The sequence below is a fragment of the Corvus brachyrhynchos genome, unplaced genomic scaffold, assembly GCF_000691975.1.
Source record: "Corvus brachyrhynchos isolate BGI_N302 unplaced genomic scaffold, ASM69197v1 scaffold54, whole genome shotgun sequence".
Taxonomy (NCBI): Eukaryota; Metazoa; Chordata; class Aves; order Passeriformes; family Corvidae; genus Corvus; species Corvus brachyrhynchos.
In genome coordinates this window covers 433859-452913 of record NW_008237902.1, presented here as the reverse complement: position 1 = coordinate 452913, position 19055 = coordinate 433859, and the positions used below count along the sequence as shown (strand labels likewise).

Here is a 19055-nt window from a genome sequence, read left to right as displayed (position 1 = left end):
CTCAGCATCTGTCAGCAGCCACTTGGAGAGACACAATCCCACCCCAGCTGAACCTCTGCTCTGACTCACTCCAGCAGTTCCTGGGCAGGCAGAGCAGTCAAATGGCCACATCTGACTGGCTACATTTGACCTTGGTCTTCAGCTCATTCAGATCATGAAAACCCGCGGCGTCCTTAAATAGCTGTATTTTCATCCTGCCAGTAACATTTCCTGCCCACCAGATTGCATTAAAATACACACCTTACAAAAGAAAGTGCTTTGGATGAAGAATCTAACGTTTCTGGATCATGTAAGAAACGCTGGCTTTGCCCAAAATCCAAACTCCGATGTGACAATATGGGATGACAGTCCTCTTCCAATGGATGATTAGTCATCCTCCCAGCCTGTGGGGAAAGCTGAGCTTCTCCAGATTCACTGTCCTCCTGCCAAGATTTGAAAGCAGGAAATGGATCTAGAAGATAAAAAAAAGACACAAAATGGTACTTTTCTGTTAACAGAACTATAACCAAGAGTCAAAAGGAAACAAAAATGCGTACCCAACGCTTAGTCTTGTATGCTCTAGAGGATGTGGTGTCATACACAAAGTGAATAAAACAGTGAAATACATCAGAAAGCTACAAATTCTGTCATATAACTGAAAGAAAAAGGTACTGAAATGAAGTATGCACACTAGGATCCCTTTTTCAAAGTGTATCTTGGGAGTATGCATTTCTGAGCAGTTCAACAGCAGTGTAAAAGAGCCTTATTTATGCATCAGAAATATAAAATAAGAATATGTTTATTGTCCATTGCAGTATTTTGCTGTGGAAATTAGTTTTCATACTGTACACAGGTACTTTGAAAGGTTGTCCTCTTGGTTTTGAAGAAAGTAGGTCTGACAGTACCTCTTTAGGTACAATGCCCATTTGCTTAAGTCTTTTTCAAGGAGTGTTTTTGGGATTTATGATAAAATCTATCTTGACACCACTGAGAAAAAGAGATTTCTTAATTTGTGGAAGGTGATTTTTTAGGAAGGAGATTCCAAAACAATCAATTCTTTCAAATCCCTACGAAAAGCTCCTTGCTAACATCCCTTATAATTCTTTGACACGTTTTTCTTGCTGTCCAACAAGAAGCTGACATAGCCTTCCAAGTACTTTAATTTGAAATCCCACCCCCCTTTTCCTTTCAGAGTTGCCTGATTTTTTTCTAGTTTGAATCAGAAATTTGAAAACTGGGTTCAAAGTGTGCAGAACAACAATAAAACCCACAAAGTAATCTTTAAAAAAAAAAATAACCCTTGTACCTGCTTTCCACTGCACATTTACTAAGTATGATTGGGAGTTTTTTTTGTTGTTTTTAAGCTGCGATCTTGCCTGTTTGCACAGTACAAGATACAAGAAGGGGACCTTTTTGAATCAACAAAAAAACTGCAGATCAGAATATTCCCAAGATATAAGGGACAGCAGGTGAAGGGTTAGTTAGAAAGCAAACCATCAACTATCAAAAGGCAGATAACTGAACGTATGGCGAACCATACTTACCCTCCCCTTCTCTCTGCAGATGCATTGTTTTGAAATCAATGAGGGGGAAAGTGATAGGGCATGGCGCTAATAAAATGAAAAAGAATGGCAAAAATACTAAAGTGAACACACAGCACAGTCAGAACAAACTATACATAACATGTAAAGCAGGAAGATACAGTACCAGGGAAAAACAACCCATCTTTTGGACCAGGCCCTGAGCACTCTCAGCTTCCAAGCAATTCCCATGGCAGGTAAGGATGCTCAGTCCTCGGCCAATTTGAGCTTTTTACTGGACAGGTTTACAAAGAACTGGTACAGGAATAGTAAAGACTTATTGCAGTTTAATAAGAGACTCATGCATCCTCGCATGAACAAAAGGCAAGCTCTAATGTTTTTGCTCAGAGCTTGTAAATGATAAGAGATGATGGTGATTTCCAAAAAGCAGGGCAAATGCAGAAAAAAATACTCAGAAATATAAATCAACCATTCTGCATTTTTGCCTTGGGTCAGCAAGCATTTGATGATGATTTTCAAGAACTCTGTTGCATGCCTTTGAGTTTTCTATTAGATTGGCTTTAATAACCCAAATCTTGTAACAGAACTTGGACTACTACAGATTTCTTAACAAAGTCACTCTACTTCAATGGAATGCCACAAGGACTTGCAGTGCCTTGGAAGGCTGAGTTCCTAATAACCATCCTAAACAGGACTGAAGAATGGTCAATGTTCAAATACTTCACAATGAAATAACAACTCTTGCAAAGATCATTATTTAATACCAAGAAGTTATAATATAAATTTATAAACAGGCTGCTTTATTTTCAAAACAAGGGTCATAAAGCTATTTGGGGAAGTAAAACCAAAAGCAATTTCATGAGCAGATTTAAGGAAATTATGAAAATGGATGCCACAAACCTTCTGAGAATACATATTAAGTACCTTAACATAAACTGAGGATGCAACAAAATGTAATGTGCAAGTAAGCAATTAAACTAAATAAAACACCAAAAACATAAGGACTTTTATGGGTATTTTTAGCTTTACACTGTTCTTAACTTGGGCAACACGAATGAAAATCTGGACTCAGTGTCTTTGGATGCCTGCAATTTGACTTCTCTGTGCCGTGACATACTCTGAATGTGCAGTTTGTTAGGGCTCAAGACCACCAACCAGCAAATATTGTACAAAACTAATGAAGCCAATCACAAGTTGCAAACCTCTTTATTTGCACAAGGGCTAAAAGGGAAGCGTGGACTCATGAAGGCAATTAATTTGCAAGACAGCCAACACCAGTAACAAACCAACAATCAGTTATCGCCACTTGAGCTTCAGGACAAAGCTGTATGTGCTCACATGCGACAGCTCCAAGCTGCACTGTTACAGGACACACACTCCAGCTTTACTTCCCTCATTTTAACATTTCCAACACTGCAACCAGAAGTTACGTGCAGTGATTCCTTGTTACCAGTGTCTTGCTAAGGTTTCACTGTGACACTTAAGGGCATCTAAAAGAACAGCTGTCACTGGAAGAGCCTGTTGAAAGTTAAAACCTTGTCCCTGCACAGTTCACCTGCACTACATCTATCAAGTTGTACTTCAAGTTTTCCAAACTAGAAATGAGTGGCCTGTGGCCATTGCACTGTCACTGACAGCTCACAGTAGTTTAGCATCTTAGATCACTTGCATTTTTTAAGGTGTGATGACTCCAAATATCAAAACCAGGCAGAGGAAACACAATATAAGGAAGATACAAAAAGAGAAGTATTTTGAAAAGAAGATATCACAGAAGATAAAACACAAGAGTGTTTTGCTGTGGTTATAAGGGCTTATGGTTGTTTTAAGTAAAAAAAAAGGCTAAACAGTTATTACCAGACATTTGAGCAATAAAATTCAGTCAAGTCACAAGCTCAGGGGATTGCTAAAGCCTGGAAGGCAGTGAAGAATAAGGCCACAAACATAAGGAATCCTGTCTGAGAGAAAACTGTTACAAGTATTTTTCTTTTCCTAAAATGCAAACCATGGAGGAAGAAGTGGCACAGAAATAATATCCATCTGCAATTTTAGCCTTTATTTGAAAATTTAGAGCTGCTTCAAGCTATCCAATTACTTGGGAACCAAAACAACCAACAGATTTTTCAGAAAAATTGAAATATAAACTGCTTTGTTTGGCAGGTTAGTGATTTTTAAGTCAAATTCAGCTAATTCAGCTAGCATTAGAATTTCAGTAGTTTACATTTAATAAAACAAAGACAAACAAGACACGATGCAAATTTTAGCTAAATAATATAATTAGACAAAGTGTTTTTAAAGACTTGGATGAGAGACTCAGGGTCCTGAAACTTTAAAAACAATAAAAACCAAAACCAAACCAAAACAAGCTACCTAGAATGAAACTTGGACTCTTTTGCTTTCTTTCTTAAGTTTTTCCTTGGACTATTTTTTTCTTTATATTTTTTAAGGTCCTTAATTAAGTTGCAGATGGTTGTGAAACAAGATGAGACCTATGTCATGACTTGGTTGATCTTACCACATGTACAGGAATATATTGTTGTCTGCTGCTTCTACTTCGTAAATTGTTTTATTTATCACTCCTCCCTAACTATATTGTGAGCTAAAGAGTGAAAATTACCTTCCCATTTGTCACCATCAGATACATTCTTCAGATCCAGATGTGGTACTTGGACACCTGGAGCTTCCTCGGGAACATTAATGCTGCCATCCCCCAACACCTCTGAATCAGTGTTTGCATTAAGATCACAAGTCTTGCTACTTGAATCCTGTATTTAAATAACAGAACAATTTTATTATTACTTAGCAACTGGAAATCAGGTGCCTAACCAGTTCCAGTGCTTCCAGAAATTTTAAGGAAAAAAGAAATCTTTCCAAACTCAAGGAATTACAAATACACACAACCCCCAACAGCAGTCAATTATTTACATTACAAAACATTTCTTAAATGAGATGCATAAATATAAACTTGCTGTGCTGCCCTGAGTTTCTGTGAAGTGACATGATGAGCTCTCTACAAGAGGTTTTGCAAGCCTTGCAGCCACCAACAACCATAAGACGTTAAAAGCTAAATTTGTTGTGTTACTTCACATTTGTATTTTGTATGAGATGCTGTGTATCTGTGTATAAATAAAATCCTTCTTACCAGAAACACCTCTGAAGATATTCTATCATTGCCATCAAGCAAAATACTGTTTTCCCTAAAAAGAAGACACAGACCTCATTATCATTTTAATACAAGTTCTTAATGGACAGTAAACACTATACACTCCTACACTCCCCTTTTTTTTTTTTTTTTTTTTTTTTTTTTTACAAACCCCATGCAGTTTTAGCAGATAGGCAATGTATTTACTTAAGGCAATAATTAGAACTCTGGGAAAAAAAAGTTATATTAATTTTTTTCCACTCTCTGATCTTCACATTGAATTCCAAGCTGTAGCATCTGAACAACAACTAGACTTGAAAGCTGGAAATAAAAACAGCTCAGACCTTTATTCTAAAATTGAGAGTAAATATTTTAAAACTCAACTGAACTAAAACTGATTTCAATCAGTGCTGAACTAAAGCTGCAGATTAAAAAAACTTTCTGGCTAGTCACTGTTGCTAGCATTAATTCTTCAATAATTAAGAACAATAAACTCTGACAAAATATTTTAAAGAAAATAACTTTTTATTCTTCTGTTTCTCTTGCCCAGAATATAGCTGTTCACAAAAAAAGCTGTATCATATAGGTTTGTATGACTACAGAAAAACACAAACCTTTCACTATTATTTTCTCCATCAACATCTTCATCACATGGTTTCAATAATATGTCTGCAGTCTGTCGGGAAAAAGTAGTTTAGAAAGATTTGGGAATGGCTTTCTCAGCAGAAAACATTTCCATACTCATCTCTGACCACAAGACACCCTCAAGAACCAAAAGCTTCTTGTGTGTGGGGATGGAAATCACACTTTTTAACCATGCGACATTTTTACATCTCAAATAAGGCCAGTGACCAGGTGTTTTAATCACCAGAAGTCAGACAATGAATGACTTTCCATCTCCAGATAAATAATTATTTATTATTTCTTCAGTAAAAGTTGTACCTAAAATTGTCAATCATAACATGAAGTTTGGGGCGACCAAAATCATGGCAGTTTGTAAGTCCTAGTCTCAAAAACAGCGGGGTTGGATATTGAGTTGTACCCAGCATATATGAAATGAAACAAGTCTGATAAACTTTTTAAAAGAGCTACTAATCCCTGTTACTAAATAAAGCAGCAACAGAATTGGAAGGGGATGAAGAAGTGCTGTCAGTTCTATGACACCATCTCATAAAACAAGTTCACATAAATCCATGTCACCATTTCATTCACTATAAGTATTTATGCTAAAGCCCAGTACTTGATTTCTTCAGAAAAGCATCTTATTTGGGGGAATACAAGAAATTTGAAATATAAAATATGTCATTTGGTTTTAGACTTCAAGAATTCTCGCAAAATGATCTTCATAGTGTCTGAATATAACATGAATTTACCAGGAGAGTTCAAATACACCAACAGTTGCCAGTTTTATGCTGCTGACAGCAAGTGACGCCCTTATCAGAAAAAGGGCAATTCTCTGTTGACATTCTTTCAGTCCTCAAGTCAAATTCCAGTTTGAGGAAACAATTTTGAATGACAGTGCATTTGTCATACTCCAGCAGATAATTTCCACCCTGGAGATGAGCTGTACAAGTCTTGCATAGCCACACTTATTGGAGTTGTGGAAACAACTGCTTCTATTTCCATTCCAGGCCCAAAGGAGAACTCATATGCAGAGTTGTCTTTTCCTACAACCCTACATGCTCCTCTCAAACTCCTTCCACACAGGAGAATCATCACATTTCCCTTTAACCTCTCCCCAAAAGATACAACTCTTCAATAACATTTGAAACAGTGTATTAAAAAGAAAGTAAAAACTAACATTGAAAAACCAAAACTTCACCCCAGAATGTCACCACTGACAGCAATGGACAGAAGTCTATCAAAAAGCAAAAAAGGCCAAGAATGACACCAGGTATGACAACAAAAGTACTTCTATCATACACTCCCAAGCATCACGTTCCCCTTTATATCCAACATCATGTCTTGTGCATTTTGTGCTATAGGATAACAATCTAATTATTCTTTTAGAACAAGATTTGAACACTAAAGCATGAGGAAAGAACCAGGACAATGAATACACTCTATGAAACTTAATTTACAGAATGGGATTCTAAAACAATATGTTAGTTTGTGGGAACAACTGAAAAATTTGGCTTGCTAGGTGATTCTAAAGAGTCATCTGGGATCCCCAAAAGCACACAGAAGCCCAAGAGAAGAACACATCACAATAGCGAAAAGCACTACAGAAACATTTTGTTTTGATAAAAACACAGATTCCAGACAACTCAGTTTCACTATGCTAAGGCATCCATTCCCATCTTTTCAAGTTCAAAGACCTATTAAATTTTTCTAGTTAATTTAAGTCTACTAACAATAGGTTTGCTTATCTGGTTATCTTTCAGGAAACCCTCAGGAAGATTTACGAACTCATAGGCTGAAAACCATTGCAGAAACTTCTCTACACATGTGTAACAAACCTCTCTACCCACAGAATTCACCATTTAGATTTGTAGCAACAAAAGTTTTAGCAAATAAGTAAGGAACTTTAGATTCGATTTTTTTCATTAGAAGGGCTTATCTGACAGCTCCATATGTGCTGCTTGATATAGAGTGGTAGAATGCTCTCTTCTCTTGCACATTATTGTTATCCTTGATTTAATTTTTGTCAGCACATATTTTACAGAATTCCTTGACTGCATCAACTAGAGAAGAGATAAAGATGTGCTGAAAAGAACAGAACATCTCTGCCTACCACAGAAGAAACTGGAAATAGAAAAGGCTGTAATCAGCTAATTACAAAACCACACTTTCCTAGCACAAGCATAGTGAAGAGGCTGCAGTCTCAAGGTGACTGCTACCGTTTCCTGATTCAGTGCAAGGTGACTGTGGGCTATGCTGCAATCACAGCTCTACAGCTTCTGCTCCTCAGGAGCAGTTTACTAACACAGATGCTGCTCCAACCAGGGCTGTGCTGCCTCACACTGACTTACCTCAGCAGAAGGAAGGGCTGGTACCTGTGAAAGAACAACGGAAAAATATCAGTCAGGGTCCAAACAAGTCACACCAAAATACACAAACATTTCTGAGTGCATGTGGCACAGCAAGGAAGACAACTGACTGCACAGAGCTAGAGCACCATGTAATGCTACATCAGAGCTCTTAGGAGAACTTGGATCTCTAAAGCACCGAAGTTGCAGCAACTTACGATTTGATATACAGGAGACTCTTCCTCTCACCTGAATGCTTTCTTCTTCCTCCGTTACAGTATCACGTTTCATAGCTTCCCTGTCTAAATCAGTGCAAACCAATACTTCAGAGCAGTCTGCTGTGTTTTCACTGCTACCAGTGCCATTATCTTCAATAACATCATTCCTACAGATACAAACAGAAAGATTTTAGCAACCTGTTGTTCCACCTTTAAAAGAAAAAAAAAAAGAAACACTTTTTTTTTCCCATTAAACAATATCAAACATCAGGACGCTTTTTGTCTGGGTTTTTTTTTTTTTTAACAGAATTATTCTGACCAAAGACACTGGTAACAATTACAATTCCAGTCACCTGTAGGTAAACTTAATTATTTATGAGATGTTTTGTACATCCACACATGATAGATATATTAAAATGTATTTATTTGATTCTTGTCTGAAGGGCCAGGCATACACCCCACACTTACCACACCAACCTAAGGAATTAAAACACAACAGCCAGAAGCAATGACATCCTGAAACTACAGTGACTCAATGACATTGCTGTGGCTACACTCCTCTCAGTACTGAAGCCAGTTAGTTTATAGCTACTGTCACTGTGTTCCCCTCCAGTGAGAAATCCCATTATTTCTAACATTTAATCTTCTGAGACTTCAACTTAAGGCATGTAACATTACAGCCAGATTAAAACTAATTGACATCATATTTGTATTCACATATATTCTTTATGCGCCACCATCCCTGTTACCACAGGACTCTGTCATTCATCACAAGCCTTTGACTTCTTTGCCTTCCTTCTCCTCACTCAAGAAGAATTCCAGACTACATTAAGAAAGCTCCTTCTCTATCAGATATCGAGATAATGAACAGGATGGGTTGAAAATTAACATTTTAACTATTTTTTCTTAATTCCAGCCATTAAGCTAGTTCTAAGAAATTGGTACTGGATCGCTGTTTTTTTCAGTTCTTAATTTAACTGTGTATTTGCCTTGTGCACTGTCTGCTGCTTTAAAGAACCCAGACACCCCTTTGAAGAACGCTATCATGTATCCTCTTACAGTTAATCCACAGTGGAATGATGATCAGAAGCATCTGGAATAGTCCCCGTGCCAGAGGAGGATACTGGTTTCAAACCGGCAGTGATGGCACTTGGAGCCTCCCCCTCTGTGAGATCAGCCAACCTTTACAGCACTCACACTGCAACTGAAGGAATTCAGCTGCCACAGGGCTTCGAGGCAATTACCCATTTACAAATTACTTCAAAGACATTAAACCTCTAGCACTAAAACTCAGATTTAATTGATCATTACCAGCAACGATTGTTACTTTTATGATCCACTGCAAACTTTATTCTTGTCTTCTAAAATCAGTAAAGATTGAACAATTTAGAAAAGCGCATTTGAGTCTCTGAACACTTCATGTATTGCAGGCTCTGTTCATGTATTCCACCTCTGAGCAACAAAGAAATTTAGGTACCAAAATCTTAACAACACATTTTTGGAGTCTGGATTAATCACAACTACTTACTTTAAATAAAGCACCAAAATGTACCAGCTTCCAAATGCTGTCATGGCAATCACTACACTCAAAAAATGGCTTGATTTACAAGAAAAATAAAATCTGATCAAATAAGGTTGGAACTCTGCAAATAGACCCACAGCGCTCATTCTACATATTTTTGGCTGTTTCATTGACACTGGCAGCCAAAGTAGTAAAGTAGCTATGTTGACATGGAAAGACAGGGTTATGAAACTGAAAGGGAAGCTACAATAGCTTTAATATGTTAGAATTTTGTCATAAATCATATCGGTGAGATACGAATGAAAGCACTTGAGTAAATTTAAGTTCCTGTGCTACTTGCACAGAATTCAGCAGTAAAACATACACTTCACAGCGTTTTTACCTACAATATCAATTTAAAATATTTGCTTCAAGAGCTGTTGATTACTGGCAACCAATGGAGCTTGATTTGTTTTAAAATAGATAAAACTGAAGTCAACAGCAGAAGTCGTAACTTTTGGGTTGAGGTGGGGAATTTGGGTAGGTTCTTTTGGAAGAGTTAAGACATACAATCCAATAGAATTCATTACAAACACAACAAAATCTTACTGGTTGTTAGATCCTTCCTCATCCCCACTGGGATTTTTTGTTTCATTGTTACAGCCCAGTCTGTGTTGGTGTATATGTTTCAGATCATTATCTAAGCTGCTCTGCAGGTCGAAAAGATGCTGCTCCACAGCTGCTCTGATTGTTCTTTCTAAAATGCTAAAAAGAATAAAAGACAGAAGAGTCCTATTAAGAACACTACTTTTGCATTGGTCAACTACACAGAAAGGCAGAGATAAACTTTACGTGACAGGAATCTTTGATGGCAGTACTTCAAGGCAAAAAGAGACTAATTTTTCCAGAAAGGCAGTGGAAATTACTACACTTAATATTTTTGAATCCATAAGATTTACATGAAGTATTATGAAGTTCATCAACAGTATTTTAAGAGTAATCAACACATTACAATAAGTAACCTATTTTTTAACAACTATACATAAAAAACTTATAAAAGCCTTATATGTTAATGTGACAGTAAAATTCTGTAACAGGTCAGAGTCAACCCTCGAGCAGGTTCCACTTCAGCACATGTGGCTGCACCTCCTCCTGAACAGGGCTGTAATCTTAAAAGGCAAAAGCCAACAAATAGCAGACACAATCAGCAAGTACCTGATGAAGGATATAGGATACACCCAAAAATTCATCAAGAACAGTATTCTTTAAAAACAGACTACTCTGCTGAGTGCCTCTCAGCCAGCTCATCCCAAATACACAAGAGGCCTCCAGAAGTCCTCCTATAAAAATCTTGAACTATTTAATCCCATTTTAACCCCGACATTGCGCTTTTATTTTCCCTCCACATTTGTACACAGAATTCCACTGAACTGTACTCAATATCAATGGTGCTAGAATTACAATTTGAATGCTATCATAATATTAAGTAAATGTATCTTATGATGTATCTAATTGTAAAACCAAAGCTTTGGACTCAACATGCAAGCACACCATGCTCTCATGCTCCTGCAGTCAACAACGCTGACAGGCATTATGTATTTCCTGCATTAGTGTTAAATGCCACCAGTGAAATCCTTCACACTAGAATATGTCCATTCACAACGGTAATCATAAAACTTACTGCATTTTTTTGAAAGGATACGTAACTTCTATGCATGCTCTAGTAAGAGCACAATTCAAACATTTTATACTTTCATTATACTTACTCTGCAGAGGCTGGCAAGATACTTATGGGAGAGATATGAGCACTGCAATAAAGAAAATAGAAGTTAATATAATGCAAAAACATCACACTAAAAAGTCTTGAAGTCAACAGAAAGCAACTTAGAAAATACTTAAATATTTCACGTGATGCAGCTAAGAGAAGTAGAACAAACATGTAAAGAACACCATGAGTTGCAGTTCCTTTATTATTTAAATGACAAAATCTTCAGGAACACCATCACAAGGCAGAAAGCTGTAGAGGTAGTAATGCAGACTTCTGTCTCTCAAGAGCCAATATTTGTTGTGTTATGAAGCTCCAAGCTCTCAGATGTGTGGTCTTTCCCATGGGAAATACTAATCATTTTGTAGTCAAACATTTCCCGACACCTTGCTTAAGAATGCAGATTTTAACCTTGCTGCCTAAAGCAAATTCCAAATTACTCTGCTTTCCTCCATAGGTTCTTCCCACTGTTGCATAATTTTGCTCTGCAACGTTCAACAGATCTGCAACACTCTCTGAGCATAGCTACAACATTTCAAGTGCAAGGCAGACTATGGGACAGGAGCCTGGCATTTGTAAAGCATCTGGAAATCTCCAGGCAAAGCCACTTCAGCCTAGAATGTTAAACTCCTCAAGGAGGGGTGGGAGGGGGAATTCAACATAACTAACACAAGTCAGTTAACTCATGTGTATGTGGTCCCTCTACAATTTTTCATTAATATGATTAAAATTTTATTGTAAATAGCATACCTAAAACTTTAGACAAAGTGACAGTAAAGAATAAAAGATGAGAAATCTACTACAGACAGCAGCGAGTTGCAACACAAATACCTCACTCAGAAAAAAGTAAATACTAATTTCAGCTTAACTTGGAGGCAGGGAGGGAGGTAAAAAAAGGCTTTTTCTTTCTATTACAGATAAAGAACCTCAAAAAGCTAAAAAAGAAGATTTTATTCTACTGTTTACCATGCAACAACACTGTTGCCAGACAAAGTTGATTTTAAATATTATTTCCATTAATGCATAAGGTAAACCCTGAGCTTGCCACTCCCCTGGAGAAATGAGCAAGTTATTACCTCTGTGAGGTACACTATCAGTTTTGAGTGGTATGAGCCTTCCTTGCACTAAAAAATGTAGACAGTCTCTCTGTTTACCCAAGAATAGTTTCAACACAGCAAAGAGTATCTTGGTTAGAACTTATGAGGTTTATTAGTAGTTCCACCACCAGAGAGAGAAATCACCTCAAGCAGACTTTCTATTTTTCCTTCCTCCAAGAAGATGAAATACAAGCAATAAAGGACTTTCAATTAAACATAAGATGATAAAGAAAGTGGTTAAAATATTTATTTAAAAATAACTATACCCGTTTGCCTTAGACACCTTGTACTCGGCCAACAGCAGAGTGCATAGCATTTAAACCCCACTATGGCACAAGTGAACAAGCAGGTACTCATAGATGCTTTTAATTTCTTTTCTTCCCTTTTTTTTTTTTTTTTTTTTTTTTTTTTTTTTTTTTTGTGGAAACTGGCTGACAAATGAAGTTCATCTTATGATTTGTGTGTGTGTTTGCCTGGTGAAAAGCCAAAGCTGATCTATTCCAAATGCATTGACAGAACAGGCAGCACACAACTGCTATTTCAAAACAGACACAGCTTTGGGAAATTAGAACACCTGACACAGAAGCCAGATCTTGTAGCCACTAATTTCAAAGCTACAGCTCAAACAACTGAGGGGGAACACACTGGCATTTTGTATTTTTCTTACAAACAAAAAAACAGCAGGAGGTAGTTTACAGCTTAAGATATTTACATTTCATTTGTATTTCCATGCACAGAAGCTCAGCACAGCCCTACTACCTGTACAAAGTAGATTTGCTGAGAAACATATTTTATATTAACAACACTTGAAATAAAAAATGAAAATATGAAGCTGCAAGTTTAGCTTCATGAACAAGGTAAGAGAAAAGAAGCATGATCTTGGAAAAATACCCCAGTAATATTTCAAAATATGAAAAATGTCGTTTTAAGTACCTATCTCAGTAAGTTCTACAAAAGTTGCATTATAAAAGGTATGCTTGTATTCTAAAGGTACAAATACATAATTGCGTAGATTGAAACCGATTTACTATTAAAATAGTCACTCCTAGGACAAACTGGGAGAAAAAAAATGAGGCAATCAGAGCACAGAACACTGCAACACCCTAATTGCAGAAGAAAAACTCAGTCAAGGACACAAGTACAAACACTATTTATAGGAAACTGTGATGACTTGAAATCCTTTTATTCTACCACTTGAGACAATGAGGAACTGTGTCAAGAATAGGGAGAATCAAACTCATCTCCAAAGAATCCAAATGATTTCAGACATGGTTCACAACAAAATTTTCCATCCTAGTGTGTAACCTCCAGCCCCCAGCACAGGATGGTTCTCCAGGTGCTTTTACTCAACACCTTTAGGAGCATTAGAGGTACTCAGCAAAAGCTGTGCATAAATCAGCAGTATTACAAAGCCTAAAGAATCCTCTTACTACATAAAGAAAAGCTAACATTTTCAACTAATCACTTTAGCATTTAAGCACTTTCTGAAACAAATGTGACAATCTTAGGCGAAAAGCCATTACAACTTTTGAGCCCACTACCACAGTTCAAGGATACTTTTTAAAAGCTGTAATTTATACTGCCAGACAGAGCCTTAACGCAGCATGACACAGCAAGACACAGAAAGGTAAACATCTTTGTTTCATAATGCTAACTCCCTCCTGAGAATCCCTTCAGCACCGGCTCCCTACCCATAAAAGGTCCCGGCAAAAACATACCTTGAGTAGGAAAATACATTAACTGGAGATAAAACATGTCCAAGTTTTCCTTGGTAATTTCCTTACCGTACACAGATTCTTATTTCTCATTAAAATAATCAGTTGTGACATTATTTCATTTCCTGTCTCCAAACTACATCTCATCTCACATAATTTTAAAGCCTTACTTGCAATCATATCAAAAGGACATTTTCCTTTCATATATTACCTGTGCAGCAGAACTTTGCAGGCCATTCTGATTATTTTTGCTATCCCAAAAGAGCACTTCATGTAAAAATGCTTCATTTGGAAGCCAGCAAAGCGTGATGTGGGCTGCTGGCTGTGCATGCTGCTGGCTGGGCTCCGGGGGCTGCCTGCGAGCCGGCACCTCTGGAGTGCTGCACTAAACCCTGCAGTCTAAATAGAAATTGACTGCAACATGAGGTCACTCCTGACAATAAGCTGCCCAATCAACACTTGAAAGCTCTCCTAACGTGTTGTTTACAGATTTTCCAGGATGGAAGGAGGAACAAGTATTTGGATGTTAAAAACAGCACTACATTAAAATAATAATGTATTTCCTAGCAATTTAGGCAGCTCTTCTCTTTGGTCAGCTTTACCATGCATTTTGTCTCCCTTGGTGGCTGTTAATATTATCACTTGTCTCTGATCAGAGCTAATTAAATCACAAAAGGGTTAACAAAAATATCACAGAAGCAGTGAGGATGTTGCCCTTGTCACTGCATTTAGTAGAAACAAAGCAAACTGTTTATACAGCTTACTGCCTGTCATATCTCATATTTTTACACACAAAATCTTGAAAAACCCAAAACCAAAGGGTTTTTATATTAGGCTTCTAACTGACAACATTTGAGATGAACTGTCCAATTAAAGCAAATACTGCCTGGCAAGGCTCAGGGATGAAAACTTTGGAATAATGACAGAGAAGGATTTTAAAGTACTTATTTCAACAGCATGTCTTAAAATTCAGCTGCAATGCTGAGTCAGTAGTTCTTTACTCCAAAAGTCAGGACAGCAAAAAGAAAAAGAGCCGTGGGGAAAAGGCTTCTGGTAAAGGAGAAGTTTCCTTTATGTGCTCACTGCCAACCTGTAAGCAACAAATGCTCCCTGCTGGGTAACGGGCTCAGAGATCACTCCACAGGTTTATTTAGAAATACCACTTTCAAGCAGTCACTAAATCAAAGTGCATTAATGATTATCCACATTCTTACAAGATCTCTAACTCAAAGTCAAATTAACACCACGCAGTGTAGGAAGGTCATAGGTTTCAGCAAGAACAAACAGAATGAGTAGAAAAAAAGGTAGTGAGCACAATTAGAAGCAAGTTATAGTCCAAATAACAAGGAGGAAGGTCAGATGCCCCGCTGTACAGATCAAGATAAACAATCTCTTCTACTTCTCTCCACAGAGAGACCAAAATACACAGATATTTTGATCCCAAAATCTGACAGCAAAAAGGCAACAAAACCTCAGGTTAAAGAACTGCAAGAATCACGTTTAAGATCTAAGTCTCCTCCTCCTTCCTGTATAAGCTACCACAGGCTCTACATCAGGACAAAGATAAATAATCCAAGTAAACCTGCATTAACATTTAGTTTCTTAATTTTTTTTTCTTTTTTTTTTTTTACATCAAGAAACTAAGATCAAAAAAAGGCCAATAATGCATACATAAAAGCCATTAGGTTTGGGAAAATATTTACAGTATTCATAGTGGTTAAAAGTTTAGTAAAGAACACTTTCTCATTCCCCCTTTTTTTTTTTAATGTTTCCTGTAGTTGTTCTGGTTTTACAGTCAAAATTCTCCTTCTTCTAAAGGATTCCTACTTATCCTTCCCCACAAATTATGTAAAATGCCAACCATAATTAATGCCTATTCATTTTTAATTAACCTTAAACATCAAGTAAAATTGTTTTTTTCTTCAGGCTATCCAATTTAAACTCTCAAACATGTTGAGTTTGTCACTACTGCTGTGTTTACACATTCCAGAAGCAACCTAATACCTGTGAATAGTTAAACTGCAACTTTTTAAAAATTTAATTCAAACTAAAAATAAGAAGCTTTACTACCAATAAAGATATTTAACTATTAAAATATAATTTAAATTACAAAACAAAAAAACATGGTTCTGTCATTATTTGATATTTTACAGCTTCTTGCCATGGAGTAGAATGAAGCATGCAGCCAGCAGCTGAACAGATTCCAACCCAAAATCCACATTCTTGAAACTACCCATTCTTAGGCAGCAACTTACTTGTGATGTTCCCTACATTTCTTCTGCTTTTATTATTTTTATTATAGATTCCTCCTCACTCCTCCCTACAAGTTCTTACATGCAATGCCCATACCAAACACATGCTGTAAAGGGGAAGAGGTAAAATTCACCATCTGTAGAATGTAAACTCTAAGTACAAGTAAAGCATATCTAAAAATAAAACCTTGTGTACTACAAGCAAGTAAAATATAAATCTGTGTACTACAAGCAAGCACCGATAAGCTCTCAAATGAAAGTATGATTTTATGTTTAGGCATCTCTTTTACGAGAATTGCTCTTAAAAGCTGACTCCCCCTCCAACATTCCTGCCTATATGACATTTTGCAACTTCCAAACCTGCCCACAGCTCTCTACCAGCATGTGACAAGAAACAGTCCTAGGATTTCCCATTGGAAGGATGGTACAGAACACGCTGGAATCTACCAGTATGCAGATTCTTCTTATTTCTGCTATAAAATTTATCGTTTAAATACCACTTTACAGTTTCACTAAAATATGCCCTTTTTACCTTTCCCTGCATAAATCACCATCTATAATCCAATCTGAGTTCTACAGGCATTCCTCTGCTGAATTTGGAAACAGTTATTTTAACCCGTATTTTACTATTGGAAGAACTGCACCTGCTTCTAAAACTTCAGTTTGTAGACACCAACACTTAAAAGTCTGAGAGTTTCTCTCTCTGACAGAATAAATTACAATCCAAATTTAAATCCAAACTCCAAGGCAGAATCAAGTTACCTTGTTGATGCTGTAACATTCCGGGAATCCGAGAGAGTCCCTGTCATACCTAGATGCACCACAGCTGGCCTTTCAACAGGTTTCTCTGTGCTGTCTTCTGGAAGTTCTTCCGACTGCTCAAGCTTTACATCTTCCTCTTCTTCCAAGAGATCATTGAGCTAAAAAAGATTTAACCAAAGTCAATGGATTAAAAAGTTCCTTTCAAAAGGTCCAGGGAATTAAAAGAGCATGAAAGGTACGAAAGTAACGTGTAGTAGGGGAACACTTCTCAATTTTAGGAAAAAACAGGCACACTAGACTTGCTTTTATGTAAAACCATAAATTCTACACCATTAAAAAGTTGCTTTTGAACACTGGACAAAAACTGAAAAGCAAGAAGCACCTCTGATGCCATAAATAAACACAAGCAGAATGAAGAAACAACAAAATCCCAACCACACTGAAATCATGAACTACAGAACCTTTCTTCTTCTATGTCTAAAACAGATAATTCTACTCTATTCCACAGGTAGCCTTATTCATGTATCAGAAGCATTTTCAAACCCTCCTAGGGAAGGCAATACAGAAGTCTATGAAGCCAAACTTCAAAGATCTGAACGAACACTTAAAAAGTTTCTGTGCTCTTGTCTATTTTTGTTTCTTTGTTTCCACACACAGATGTTTTTACTGAAGCAGCAAAATGCAGCCAATTCAAAAGCAAAACAATATAGCCAACTGGCAACTCAAGACAGTCAACTTCATTTTTTAAAAAGCAACTACATCTAAAACATGAAAAGATAAAGAGAACAAAGTGATTCTGTTTGACTTCCAAGTTGCCTCTGTGATTGATTACTGATCTCCCAATCTTGCAAACCCAAAAATTAAAGCAGCAGCCTCAAGAAAATATGTTTTATAGAATCTATCACCAGTGTAAAACAAAAACACAAAATTAAGAAGAATTGAAACTTCAGAAGTTTAAGATTACACAGAAGGCAGAAAGGAGATATTCGTTAGTTTTTAAAAGGGGTGTATGTTATATGGCACTACATTCCAGGCAAGAAATGTATTTATCCCTGCTTTTCCTCTGCAATTGCAAGAGGATGTGCCAGTGAAGCAAAGGCAAGCCCACCCACACACTGGGGCAGCTGCCAACGGGGCTGTGCCCAGCGGGGACAGCGGCCCTTCTGTCCCCACTGCACCGGCCCCGACAGAAGCGCACTGTTGACATCTGGTGGAGACACCACGAAATTAAAGGGACACCCCACCAGCCCTCCAACGAAGGGAAAAAACAAACAAAACTAGACACCAAACAGACTTTGAGTTTAGGAAACCCTTTTGCTGAAACATATAATGAGGCACAGCCAAATCAGTAATTTCAAAGCATGAGAGAGAGCACAGAGCAGCTCTGGTTTACAGAGCAGTTATCCCAACTCAGCAGCAGCCCCCAGCCTCTGGCTGCAGGAGTCACAGCCCAGCTTTGCTGAGCAGCTCCCTGCACGCAGCAGGGCTGTGGCAGCACACAGTGCCAGACATACCCCTGCATGGAGCTTTGCAGAGCTGCAGTGCTTGCTCAAGGAGCTCACACAGCAGACGCTGTTCACTCTAGAACCTGCTGCCCATGCCTGGCAGACCAGACCAACATCTACTGCAGGGAAGAGGAAGCAACCAACTGCCCCAGTACTTGCCTTACCTGTCTTGCTAGAGGAGGGGTTTGTGAGATAGGCTTTAAAATTCAGTACTTCTTGTTACCTACCTTAGCAACTGCTTATTATTTATCCTGTTTCTTGTTTACAGAAAATACATCATTTTCAAGTCTTAGAATGAGAAACACCATTCAAAAACTTTGGCACAGGAAAGCACCACTGATAACATCAAGTGGAGTGCAAGACCCTGCATGTTCCTGTAAGACACACCTAGAAATACTCTTGACCAACAAGAAAGTCATTCTTCATTCGATCAAAAAACAGTTCTTCTTTCCTAAATTGGCAATTTTAAAGCTGTTTACAACAGTGTCTCTCTGTTGGGCAGGATAACACTGTTGGTTTAGTCCGTATGTGTTTTTTAATCTAGCACAGCTATGCTTATTACAAAAGCATTAAGAAAATTAAGAAAATGCCGGGTTTTGTCAGTTTACAAGA

General features: G+C 37.5%; 1 protein-coding gene across 5 annotated transcripts in view; it reads right to left on the bottom strand.

Moving 5' to 3' along the window:
* FAM13B (family with sequence similarity 13 member B) overlaps positions 1 to 19055 on the bottom strand; it is a 41639-nt gene that overhangs the window by 10301 nt on the left and 12283 nt on the right. For 3 of the 5 annotated variants that reach the window (XM_017732950.1, XM_017732953.1, XM_017732951.1), the window contains exons 7-16: positions 16939 to 17096; positions 11114 to 11155; positions 9957 to 10112; positions 7878 to 8013; positions 7632 to 7655; positions 5274 to 5335; positions 4660 to 4714; positions 4135 to 4282; positions 1524 to 1589; positions 241 to 451 (exon numbers count right to left, since the gene is read on the bottom strand). In XM_017732950.1, the coding sequence (XP_017588439.1) occupies positions 241 to 451; positions 1524 to 1589; positions 4135 to 4282; positions 4660 to 4714; positions 5274 to 5335; positions 7632 to 7655; positions 7878 to 8013; positions 9957 to 10112; positions 11114 to 11155; positions 16939 to 17096 (1058 nt within the window). The remainder of the gene's footprint in view (positions 1 to 240; positions 452 to 1523; positions 1590 to 4134; positions 4283 to 4659; positions 4715 to 5273; positions 5336 to 7631; positions 7656 to 7877; positions 8014 to 9956; positions 10113 to 11113; positions 11156 to 16938; positions 17097 to 19055) is intronic. The other 2 variants (XM_017732952.1, XM_017732955.1) reach the window with 1 other exon arrangement.